Raw genomic sequence first — 13,530 nt, 5'->3', positions numbered from 1 at the left:
CTGAAAATGAAGGTAGGAGGGGGGAATTAATGCTAGTGAAACAGGAGAAAAATCAGGATTTTCAGGTTCACCAGGAAGCTTTGGAGTTCTGTCTGGGTTTCACGATGATGAAAACAATTTTCCTAGGTGAGGAATACCTACTTCTTAGGATTAAGCATCAGGTTTTAATGCAATACAAATGAGAAACTCGAGTAAAATCAAACAATTTTTAACATTTGGAATATTTCTTTCAGTCTATTTTTCTGTGAAAGGAGTGAAAAATCTTCTGTGTAGGTGGAGAATACATTTCTCAGCTCCTTTAGGAAAGCTGAGGTGTTCTCATGCTAAGGCACTAACTTTCCCTAACAGAAACTGAGAAAAATCCTACAGACAATTCCCCTCTAATTAGGTGATGCCAGTCATCACGGCATGCAATAATTTGTAATATTAAAGGAATCAAACAGTATCCTTTGACACTTGATGGTCAGAGGTCTGGTCAGAGTTATATTTCCACATGACTTGTGACAACTCAGTCAGCAGGAATTAAGGGGCTTCACCAGTAACTCTCTCTTGATACACTTATTTTTGGAACAAGCTGCTCTTTTCCCATTGTACTATGCTGGAGTTATTCTCTGTAAAACTCTATTTTACATGCAATATAAAAATAAAAGACTGAATCACATTCTGGAGGTCACTTTCATTTTTAGGAGAGTTGTCCCTCAACCAGAAGAAAAAACTTTAATGGATTAATCCATTAATCTATTAATATTATTGATGTATTTACATGAAGTCCCCACAAGTTAGGGCATTTCCAGGAATGGCAAATAGTTTTTTCCATGCAATTTCACCAGAAAAATTTAAAGACATTCCAGATTTTAAAGAGCACGAGAGTACTGTGTTCAATGTTGGTGAGAAAACATAGTACACTTGATCTATTAAAAGCATCCTTTAATGATTTCTCCTAGCATTTATTTTATAATTTAGTTAATCTGCATGAGAAGAAGAATTTTTATTCCTGTTTTAATCCTCTACAGTTGTATAAATTCAGGAGGTTTTTTGTATGTTTTAAAATGAGTTTTAGATTTCTTCTCCTTAGGAGATCAGAGCTGCTTGACTCACAGTGATTAAAAAGAGCTTCTAGTAACAAGTGAAAGAATATTAGAAATAATATCAAATCACTTTAAAAAACACTTTTTAGACATAACTTAAATGAATTTACTGTAAGTTTGACATACGTCCAGAAAACAAGTGGGAATGGATTTATTGGCACTTCTTTCAGATGACTTGCAAGACTATAAAACCACAGAGAAACAAAGTCATCCTAAATGCAGGCTCATAAAACTCCACATCAACACTCAGTATGATGCTCTTTCTCTCCCCAGATTGATCCACCCGAGCAAAAAAGAAAAGTAATTTTAATGAAAACACAAAACATATTCACTAAAATTCCCAAGCTAAACTGTATTTTCTTTAAGTGGAAATACTATAGTCTCATATTGAAAATTACATTATGCTCATAAAATTCCCTGGGCCAAGCCTTAAAATCCCTGATCAGTTATAAGTCACACACAGCTCTTTCTCAGCCTTCAGTTTTGCTTTGGTAACTTCTGTAACTTTACCATCACCCTTCCTGCCATTGGCATTAACACATATTTTTCCTTTCTCTTGTCACAGGATCAGACTCTGAGGGCACCCAGGTTAGACCCTGTCACCCCTGGGTGATGCTGACAGACACCCACCCTCTCTGATTGCTGTATGGGATACAAAAGAGGCAGGTGATGTGTAGCAATGGATGTATGGAAAAAGTCCTACCAAAGATGGACTGGTGAATCAGAAGTGATGGACACCTGTATAAATACAATCATGGAATTGTTTCCACTGGAAAAGACCTTTAAGATCATGGAGTCCAAACACACCCACACTGCCAAGCTCAGCACTAAACCATGTTCCCGAGTGCCACATCCTCACGGCTTTACATCCCCCAGGGATGGTGACTCTGTCACAGGGCTGGGCAGCCCTTCCACGAAGTTAGTTTTCCTATGCCCAACCTAAGCCTCTCCTGGTGCAGCTCAAAGTCATTTCATATTCCAGGGATTCACATTCCGAGTCACCCACCTGTGTGTGGCTCAATGGAGAAGTAAGGCTGTCCTTCCAGAATGCTATAAACCAGCTTGGCACTATTTCCATACACTGGGTCATCTGCATCCGTAGCTGTTACTTTAGTAACAAAGGTGCCTAAACAGAAAGAATGCACACAATTAATGTTTACACTCACTAGAGATTTGCATATGTTACTCAGAAACTAATGTGAAACAAAAATTCATTTCCTGGTGAGCTGTGTAACAATAATAAGAGAAGAAAAAAACATCGGTAACAAGTTAAAACATTACTTGTGGAACAGAAACAAAACATTTTTCCTTCAAGCTGATATATGCCAGCAGCCTGAACTTCTGGGTAAAACAAAAACCCTTTTAGTATCTGTATTATTTAAGGTTTCTTTGTAGAATGCATTTAAAGCTACCTGATAGATCTGTGTAGACTTCAAGCACTTGCAAAGGAATCATATCAAAGGGATATGAAATAGAAGGTTAATAATAAATATAATATGTTGCATTTAAAACACAATTTCACATCTGAAAGAACCTTGCCAAGTCACAGAGACCACACTGAAAAACAATAATAAAAAGGATTCTTTTTTTCTTCTCTTGGCTTGCAGCCATGATAATGATTTGATGTGGCCACAGTGACAGAGTTAGGACAACAACTATTGTCTCTGAAATGAGTCTCTGCCACTCAGGGGGCCATTGTCTACCCAGAGTTATAAATTCCATACTCTGTCAAAAATAAATAGAGAAAAAAATTAAAGAAAATTGCCCTTTTTATTTTTTAGGCAACGTAGCACTTGCAATTTCTGTAAGAAGCAAAATGGAATGAAATTCAGTTGGTTGCATTAAGGTTGTTGCAGAGACCCTTTTTTTGGTTGAAATAAAAGTATGATTGCATTAATTAGGCTTACAATAAAGATAATATCTACAGAAGGAGAGGCAGCAAAAGCAGGAGGGAGGATAAAGGCTGAATTACAATTTCTTATGCTCAGAACTGAAAAGAATTACAGCACCCACCCAAATCTGCCCCTTCCTGGGTATGCCTCCTGCTCCTTCTCACACTTTGTGTGCTGCTGAATCCAAAGGACAGGTCACTTCAGGACAGGAGCAGGAGAGCAAAGGGGAAGGAGATCCCTTTGGCACATCCTGGCCCCGTGCTCTCTCTCCCTCCTTCCCTGTAGGCACAGAGCTGATATGGCTCCGGGCACTCCCCCGGGTTACAGCACATGCAAGTTATTTAGAGGAATGTTTGCATATTTAGATATAATTTGCATATGACCCGGGAGCTGCCATTTCACGCTTTCCCACCCGGCCACTTCCAACATCAGAGCAGGATGTGGGGCTGGCAGGGGTTGGGAAGATGGATAACACCTCGCTTGTGGACTGCATGTTCTGCTGGGTGGCAGGTTTGCTGCATGGAAGTAATGGGATAATTCCCAGGGAAGGGAATATGGGTTGCAGAACTACATCTTACTAGAGAAAAAAAAAAAGCCTATGGCTTGTACTGGTCATTTATTTTTGGTGTAAATTTAACCATTCTTAGAGGGGACATTATCAGCAAAGGGAGGCAGGTCAGCTTGCTACGAAAGTACCACCACAGCCCCACCTGGCAGGAAAATCTCTCCTCTGCTCAGCAGGGTCCAGAGTAGTCCTGCAGCTGATGCACCCCTTGGAAAAGGAATATTAAGCTACATCTATCTTTGAGAGATGCTTGCTGAACCTGTTCTTGCAAACATGTAAACTGTTCGTGTTTTGAAGCTTAATTTGATGTTGAAAGGTGATCTTATACCTAACCTTTAATATAACAGTCCTCAACCTGCCACCAGGCTTGAGAAATGGACTTTATCCTCAATATGATGGTTGGTTTGTAGGGAATTAATGTCAGAAATTTGTGGTCTGACCAATTACAGATGTTGCTGTACACCCAGACACTAACAGACAGTGCCTGGGAGCTTTGAGTGGAAATGATAAAGGGGACAGGTGACCCAAATGTGGTCCCCAGCCCTGGGGCAAGTACAGCATCCTCTGTCTATTGGTGATACCCTGACTGACCTCCCTCACATACAGGAAAACATAAACAGTAAGAGGGAAGCAACCACGGGGCACAGCCAGAGGCCGTGGCACAGGCTACAGAAAATAAACAAAATAGGAAACAACAGCAAGGAAGTTTGCAGGAAGCTTGAATGTGGATGTTGCAGGACCAGGGGAACAGAAGGTGCTGTTGTGGCTTGCCCACAGCAGCTCCAGAGCAGGAAAAGCTGTAGCTAACAGGATTGTCCCACATATTTAAGTTTTGTTGGCTCACCTTTCCCAAGTCCTGCACCAGTCACAAGAGCAGTCCTTGGCTGTTCCCTTGGCTGTTCCCTGGCAATCTCTCAGCCAGGCTGTGCCTCCTCTCTCCCCAAATCCAGGCTACAGCCCCAACATGACATTCCCTGCAGTTCTCAGCTGTGTGGGACACCAGAGAGGAATGTCGGAGCTCAGAGCTTCCTTCAGCTGGATTCAAGCAGGAGATGTACCTGTTTCTGTGGCTGCCACCCTAAAACTTTTGATTTGTAACCTTCAAAGACAGAAGAGGTTTGTGCAGAACATCCCACAATGGGGCAGGGCTGGAATAAGATAAAGCTCATCACAGAACAGTGAAAATTTTTATAGGAGTATTTTATCTAGGCTGTTTCATTTTGTTTCCATTATATACTTTATACACAAAGGAAAATAAAGAAGTAAGACTGTTGACTTCTTGGGGATTGTGTTTGATTTGCTTAGCTGGCTCTCATTTCAAAGGCCTTCAGAAATAATTACATTGCTTGTTTAGAAAGATTTGGTATATAATGTCTATTCTTATCTTATTTCACTTGAGAATTTCTGAAGAACTTTTTATAGATATTTATTTCAAGATTCCCAAACTTAAATGGGTCTGCTGATTCTTTGATAAGCGCATTCTTTATCCCAAGTGTTCATTAGATATTAAAGTTGAATACACCCTAATAAAAAGAGGCAATCAGTGCCTAACACTGCTTCAAATCCTGATGTTCAGCTATCAAGATTTTTTTCTTCTGATATAAAATAATTTAATCACTTATTGAGGCCCGAGTTCAACTGAAGTTTATACATATATTAAAAATACACGTGTCATATGTATGCCAGTATTTCCACTCATTGTTTATACACACAGAAGGTGGGGGGAGTGGCACATCCTTCTTTTTCTTTCCCTTACAGGTCACTTGAAATGCAATAATCTCACCTAATATAACTAATGAAGAGAATGGAAAACTAAAATACTCTCCCTTCTCCTAGAAATCAACTTCTTACCCACCCAGTCTCTGCCACTCAGCACTTCATTGCCAACCATCACACACTTCTCAGAAGGTCTCTCAAAGTCAGTAATTTGCTCCCAACGATCTTACTGATGAAAATTGTTTATGAAAGATATAAGTGATCATGAAACAGAAATTAAAGAAATTGCTTCCACTATGGAAATTAGTTAAGCTTTGGCATAGTTTAAATTTGATCACCTTTAATTTGATTTTTTTTTTCTTTGTGCCTTGAATCAAATCTTTTGCAGGTGCGAAATATGCCACATTATTCTGTTCACAGTGGCAATAAGAAGTATATTTAGGAGCAAACTGTGTCCCCTCTGCAGCTGCAGGTGATGTTGCTCCATCAGTGCTGTGCTGGTTCCACTACGGGTTCAGATGTAGCAACTGATCCCACCCCCACAGGTGACAGAACCCTCTGCACCAAAAGGTTTGGAGAAATGAGAGATTCCTGAGGGGGAAAAACGATGCAGAAAAAGAGGAACTCGCAGCCACCATGGCTGTTATTTAGGCAATGTCACAGCAGAACTCTCCAAGCTTTGGATTATCAATATTTAAGCAGGATTTTACTCCACTACAGTTATAAACTACATGTACATAAATATTTTTTACATGCGTAATGCGCTTAAAGTTTTAAAGATAAAAATCTTGCATTGGAAAAGCTGTAAGAATGCAGGGGAGAGCATTTATTACGTAAATGCTCTTGGAAAAACAACATTCTGGGTTCTGCCCAGCAAATAAACAGTGAAGGTTTGTGTTTGTGTTTAATTTTGACTGCATTTGGCTTGTGTTTGTTTCTTTGTCAATGCTACAACAAACTCATTTAGCCAGAGACTATAAATTTGAAATGGTGCCATTTTTACAAGAAAGCCACTATTATAGTCCAAGTCACTGTTGTCCTAATTACAATAATATTGCAGTTTTATATAATCTGGCCCAACAACATAATCACTGTTTCTTTTTTCCTTTATGTACCTAACGTTGCCTTATGCAAACCAAAACCATTTTTTCGATACATGAGGCAAATTTTAAGACGTTTAGGTAACAAACTTTCTGGGTTTTTTTTCCTGAGGTGCACTTTTGCAATGCTAATGACCCTTAATTATGGATTTAATCGCCATAAATATGGACTGCAAAGAGATTCAACAGATTTTAATTAATGAACACTTCTACTGTGCTTTAGCCATTAACCAGTGCTGATTGTTTTACTCTGTTAGTGTCAGAATTTCTTTTTACAACAGGCCAGCAATCAGAGACAGAATTAACACTAAAAGTATTTTTATATGGCTAGGTAAGAAAGGCTGTGTTTGCTGGCAAACTAAGATTATAAACCATTATAAAAAAATAAGATGTGTGTGCTCAGCTAGTGCTTTTCTGTTGTTTTGGCTATGTTTTTATGTGCAAGTCAGGGTACACATTCTGCACATTAGTCAGAAAGAAAAATGCATATGCTGCCACAGGGAGTAGGAAAGCAAATTTTTTTTTGGTGTGGCAGTGAAATGTGTGTACTGAGGGAAAAAAAAAATCCCCCAAAATCAAACTTGAATGTTCTAGAGGAAGTAATGCATAGTCGGTGCCAGCAATTTACATGAATCCATATTCAATGAAGCGACCATTTTGTTGAAAGATTGTAATGGCTGGTGAAAATAAATAATGTGACCATAATACAACCTAGTGGGACCATGTTTTCTCATCTTCCCAGGGACTTGTGGGTTTTTTTGCTTTCCTGATGCCCTTTTTGGTCTCATTCACTCTTTCTGTCCTAATCTTCCCAAATCTTGACAGGCTGAAACCTCCATTTCATTCGGAAGATCTGATTACCAACCTGACAGGGCATTAAGAGAGTATTTGCATGATAAAGCCCTGCCGTTATTTACCAACTCCTTTGTTTTCCTAAGAGGATCACTGTGCTTCCAACCTCTAGCTGGATTTGGAGTTGGGCTGATAGTAGCCCTGCAGTCAGGGGTGGTCACAGCAAGGCATTGTTTGTCTCCAGCAGGTCAGATAAGCATTCTTTCCAAAATGAAGCCTTTTCTTCACTGGCCTTCCTTGCTATAATCTCACAGGTAGCATGACAGTTGTTGTCATGGTAACAATTTTTTATTGAATAAAACTGCAATAATCTCATAAAAACCTGCATAACTTCTTGACATGTAAATTATTACTGCCTCAAAGCTGCAGAAACTTATTCTTATTTGTTTTTCATTGTTTCTGGGTTTTTAAATACAAAAATATAGTTTTAAGCATTATCATCTTCTATTATTCTCTATCAGACCATTTCTGAACACAGAATCTATGAATTAGAGGTTTCACTAACCAAATAAAGAAAATGTATATGAAATAGGAATCTGTGTAACGCACTTTAGAACTTGTTAACATATGCAAATTACACACTTAAAATGTCATTGCATAGCTTGGTGTTCATGCAAATATACACACATATATTGTAGGTAGGTTGCATGAGTTTTAGGGTTCTTTTGCAGATCATATGTTAATTCATCCCTACCTTCTACACTGCACTTCAATGTGTTTTTATTATTATTAATAGCTGCTTTATTGCAAAAGCTTTAAGACCCCAATACATGGATCAGATCTCACAGCCCGGGAAAGTTCTCTCTCCAAAGACTCCAAGAGTCAAGCACCAGGAAAGGGAAAGGGAAATGAAGACAGACAACCAAAGAGAGACAAAGAGTTTGTCCTGTGTGGCCAGTTGGACTCAATGATCCTTGTGGGTCCTTCCCAACTCAGGATACTCCATGATTCTCTGATTCCATGATGTAAATCACCATGGGAAGGAATGCTGCAGCACGTGGTGCTGGTGTCAGGTGTCACACGTGCCCACAGGACATCAGCATCAGGGAAGGGCTTTAAGGCCTCCTTTGAGAACAGCTGACAGAGATCTTGTGTGAGGTTTTCACACTTAAAGGAAAGCATGTGAAAAACAAAAAAAATATTTGCTCTTTAAGTGTCCAGTGGAGTCCTTTCAGTGATGGAAAATGAATGGAAGCAGAGGTAAAGGGTAGAGATATGGGCCAGAATAGTGCACTAAGGGAAAAATGAGCAACTTGTGCTTGACGTGCTGGGAAACAGGAAGGTCAGAATGCATTCTACTGTATCTATGGTAGAAATCCAATATACAGTCATTTCTAGAGGGAGAAATGAGAAAGAAAATTTGTGTGTGTTACAGATGTAACACTGATGTGTTGCTGATGAGAACCATACAAATACACAGATACAAGACTTCACTTAATCTTCTGCCAAGAGAAAAACAACAACAAAAGCTTCCTTGCAATGAGAAATTGTACAAGGAGGAATAGCTCCCCAAGGGAAATAACAGAATCCTCCTCACTGAAGAGTTCACTCTCTTGCACAGGATGCTGGATAATGTATTCTAAGGGAAAACCCTAGAAAGACAGGAAGATTTACTAATAGGGTAATTTGTCTTTCCCAGCTGTAATTTATTTGACTCTAAGTAGTGAAATACTGTGATGCTGTCATGATCTTGTTTATGATGATTAAGGTAAGGAAGAAGGAAAAGAAGGTTATTCATACAACTCAGTTTTAGGCACAACTGGCTAAATTAGATACCTTGCTGCACCAGCTTCCTGCTCTACCTAAGGGAGGAAGACAGTCATCCTCTCATGGGATCCTCCTTTCTTGGAAGACCAGAGAGGAATCCTAATTAAACTAGCCAGCTAATAGGAATGCCTAAATTACAATAATGACTCCTCTCTTATGCTCTGTGCTCAAAATAGGCCACCCCAGTCTCTACCAGCCCTCCAGGAACTTCAGGCTTGTAAAGCTGACACACCACTGCACAGGACAAGTAGAAACCTTGCGAGACTTTTTGGTTTGTTTACATTATTTTCCATATATATATATCATAGAATCACAGAATCATTAAGGTTGGAAAAGATCTCCAAGATCATCAAGTCCAATCCCTACCTTGTCCCCCAGCCCAGAGCACTCAGTGCCATGTCCAGTCCTTCCTTGGGCACCTCCAGGGGTGGGGACTCCACCACCTCCCTGGGCAGCCCCTTCCAAGGCCTGACCACCCTTTCCAGGAAGAAATTCCTCCTGATCTCTAACCTGACCCTCCCTTGGCACAGCTTGAGGCCGTTCCCTCTTGTATGTATATATACCTATAAACACCTGTGTGCACTTATGTACTTACCTAAACAGCTGTACACACTTTGTGTAATAAATTGCAACTGATATAGCTCAAATTCAGTCTTTTAAAACTAACATAAAACATTGGAGAGACAAATCATTACTTGCTTATTTTGCCAGTTTGTTTTATATAAGTAGTTGCGTGTAAAGTCACCAAAATGCAGAGAAAAAGAGATTTGAGAACCCAGTACTCTACAGACCTACAGGAAATGGTTTGTGCTGCCCTAAAAGAACTGATAATCTAGACCAAATGTTTTAACACCTGAAAAATATGATTAATGAAGGTATCTGAAAGAATCCAACTGGAGCAACTTGATCTACAATAAATTATAAAGTACCACACAGGAAAATGCAAGAAACTCTTTCCTTATTCCACCAGGAAAATAATCTTTTCATACCTTCATACTTAGTGAGGTTTATCTCCAGAAGCAGAAGAGGTTTCCAAATTGTTTTTTGTAAATGTTCCATATTTCTCAATGCAATTTTTGGAGTAGATAGCTTAGAAAGTTAATGAAATCTTTAAAGACTGTTAACATCATGCAGTACGTGCACGAGTCAAAACCTCTGACAACTGAACAACCCACCACATGCAATACAACAATGTTTTTGTGGATTGCTCACGTGTCATTTAAAGGATTTTTTGATCATGTGAGGGAAATGGGGGAAAAAACCCCATATTCTATGCAAATTTGTGAGTGCAGAAGTATGAGAGGTGCCTGCTCTGCCTGGGAGAAAGGCACTGTCTGTCCATCCCATGCCAATGGAGAGAGCTGGCAGGCTGGGCATCACAGGGTTATAACGGGGGCTGGGGAAGGCAAGGCTGGGAAATCTGATCAGCTGCATATCTTCCAATTTTTTGTGCATAAACTTAATTGTTTTGGAACTGTGATGCCACCTTTTTATGTGATTTTTTGGAAACAAAAAATGTTTTACGTGAGGAGTACGTATTCAGATTTCAGGATGTAGACTCCTCTCTGGCAATTATCCTTGCTGATGTTGCTTGGGTTTACCTTGTGTGGGTCTAACAAGAAAGGACACTGCCTTTTCCATTTTAAGGCTGGCAGTTCTTTTTTGCTACAACTTATGAGATGGTGCCATTAGAGAGCCTGCAGGTATTCCTTTATAAATTCCCCTGGGTGGCTGTTTGTTAGGATTAGTACACGGTCTGGAACATCACATGCAACAGTAGAAGGGTAAAATATATTTTATGTTTGGCTTAAAGAATTATGTTTTCCTTTCATGCTGTTTTTTTTATCCTCCCTTTATATATCACCCTCTCTATAGAATATTAATTGATATTTGTGAGAGAAGTGGGAAATAGCTACTCTTCTTTTCAGGACTTTTTGAAAGACTGCTTGTCTCTAATCAATTGACCATTTCATCAGCATTCGTTCTGCAAGGTCCCCAGGCAAAGGCACTAAAATTGGATGATCACTGCACACTATATTACCAAGCAGGAGGAAAAAAAAAAAGGTACCATAAGTCTTGTTGATTTAGACGAAAGTTTCAGGTTAGGCTCAGGTGTATTGTAAAAAAATATAAATAAATAACAAAGCAGCCCTGGCTGTTTACTGCAGAAATGCTTTCAGTTATGACTTTCTGCAGTGAGAACAGAGAAGTGCTGGTGTCACCTCACAGCCAGGATGCTCTGCTGGCTTTGTCTGGGAGAGGGAAGCCCACAATGACACCAACTGTAATCCAGGGTGGAAAAGCAGACTCTGAAATATTGTGACCTCAGGCAGCTGCAGAGCAAACATATGGCAGAGCAGAGCCAGTTTGGGCCCCAGGGAAGGGGCACAGTGGAATCTCCAGCACTGGATTCCCGAGGAAGCCTCATGACAGCAGCCCAGGGACAACTGCTGGGCTGTACTCAGGCAGGAACATAAAGTGCTGCAGATTCAGCAGCTAAACAAAGACAGAGGTATCAATTTGGGGCAGGTGGGGAATGACCAGTGCCTGAATTGCACCTCAATCTTATTTTGCCAAATATCAAGTGTGTCCCTCAAAGAGAGACGTCTAACAAAGGCCACCTGAATTAGGAGTTTTAAATGGAATATTGGTCCCCATGCTCTAAAGTCTAGTCTTTGTGCTAACAGAGTGATAGAAGTCATATTAACAAAAGTTTCTGTGCAAATATAATCACACTGAATATAATTTTCTGACCTAGAAGTTTCTACCTCAGGATTAGAGCTTGTCTACATTTTCCATGGTTGAAAAAAGTGAGAACATGCTCCAGACCAGTTGTGTGGTGTCTCATAGAGCCTCAGTCTGGCAGGAATCTGTGCTGCTCTTCTTGCTCTCATCTGTCTGTTTTCCACTTAGGCATCATCCCCTGGCAAGCAAATGGGCTTATGCCACAAGCCAAGATGTTTGGAAAAAATGAGATGGCACACTTTCAACCCCTACCACTGTTTGAAACACCTTTTTTTTCTTCAAAATTTGAAATTCAGCAAAATGGTGAAAAATCCACACTAAGAGGAGATTTAAACTTGTAAGCAAAAGAGAATGTCTCAGAACCCTGAGTCAGACTTAATTTCACACAGTCACAGAACACAAAGACAATGATGTGTTTGATATGTACAAATGGAAGCAACCCCAAAGGATTTCAGAAGCAGAATATCTGCAACAAGAACAAGATGTTTGTGGTTATGAGGCAGGAATCATCTGGGAAAACAACAGCAGGACTAGAGAAGCCTGCACCTAAAACTGCCAAAGTTTTCTCTGCTCTGCCATCATGTGATCAACATAAGCTGTGTCTGTCTGTCTGCCCTCGTCCTTGAAACAGGAACATCATAGGAAGATGTGTTCCTCTGGATGGAACTCCACAGGGAATTGTGACCCAAGCCTGTGACCCAAGAGGATTTTTCCTGTGGAGTTTATCTTCACTAGGTGTCATCTGCACAATTTCCCCTCGTGAAAAAGGAAAGTTTGTGTGCAAAAAATGGAAAATTTGTGACAAATTGCTGCCATGGAATGGAGAGAAAGAAAGGCAGCATTTGTATAAGGAACCAGCACACATCAATAGCTCCATACTTTGTACAGGTAGGGTAGGACTTGCTTCTAAGAACCAGGCAGTGCCTTCAGAACCTGAACATTCAAGTACCTGCTGGTATGAACTCTTTTGGGCAATCCCACTGATTTTGGTAGTTTTGTGCTGTCAGTCAACCAGCTCAGCACACTCAGGATGATACAGGTGGGCACAACTTAAGGGTCAGCTTACAAAGAGCAATATTGATTTCATCCACGACCCTCAAGCTCACAAGGATCATTTAAGATCATTAATGATAATTTAGGAACAATATAGAAAGATAATGACATTTTTAATCAGACCCCACGAGAAAGGAAAAGTACAAATACAGCAGCACATGCTCAGAAATATGCTTTCTTATGGCTCAACAGTAAATTAGGTTGGGGAGCAGACAAGCCTTGGTGTTGAATATATCCTGCCCAGTTCCTCAAGGTTCTGTATGATGATTTTAAACCCACAAGTGCTCACTAAATAAATCTCTCACGTTAAATGCTCAACGGTACCACAGCTAGGGAATGTGATTATGCACAAGATGAACAAGTAGAGGAACAAGACAACATGAAAATACACTTGTTTTTTAACAGCTGTTACATTATTGCCATGTTTTACAACATCTGTTGGTTTTTTCCCTTAGCTTTTGCACTGCCTTTGCATTTACCCTTTGGGCTAATTTGTAGTTGACCCCAGTAATGCAGTCATTTCACTCCACAATTTTGTCACAAACTATCATTGATTTAACAGTCATGCTCAGCACCTTAAAAATCAATGAATACATAGGAAAAAAAAACAGTAAGACAGTGTGGTTGATCTTGATAACATTTCAGGTCAGGTTTTTATCACAACTTTCTAATTTGTCAAGTTATTTTATCACTATTCATATCAGACGTGGAACGTTGATTTCATGTGCAGCAGATTTTGCCCTTTTGCAAAC

At 39.8% G+C, this 13,530-nt stretch overlaps 1 protein-coding gene across 3 annotated transcripts in view; it reads right to left on the bottom strand.

The window, feature by feature from the left end:
- The window catches only part of CDH8 (cadherin 8), a 153,856-nt gene that overhangs the window by 77,381 nt on the left and 62,945 nt on the right, over positions 1-13,530 (bottom strand). For all 3 annotated transcript variants that reach the window (XM_027698402.1, XM_027698400.1, XM_027698401.1), the window contains one exon: positions 2,095-2,214. In XM_027698402.1, coding sequence (XP_027554203.1) covers positions 2,095-2,214 — 120 coding nt within the window. The remainder of the gene's footprint in view (positions 1-2,094; positions 2,215-13,530) is intronic.

The sequence above is a fragment of the Neopelma chrysocephalum genome, unplaced genomic scaffold (assembly GCF_003984885.1).
Source record: "Neopelma chrysocephalum unplaced genomic scaffold, ASM398488v2 Primary Assembly neopelma1_127, whole genome shotgun sequence".
NCBI lineage: Eukaryota > Metazoa > Chordata > Aves > Passeriformes > Pipridae > Neopelma > Neopelma chrysocephalum.
This window is presented reverse-complemented; position numbering and strand designations above follow the sequence as displayed.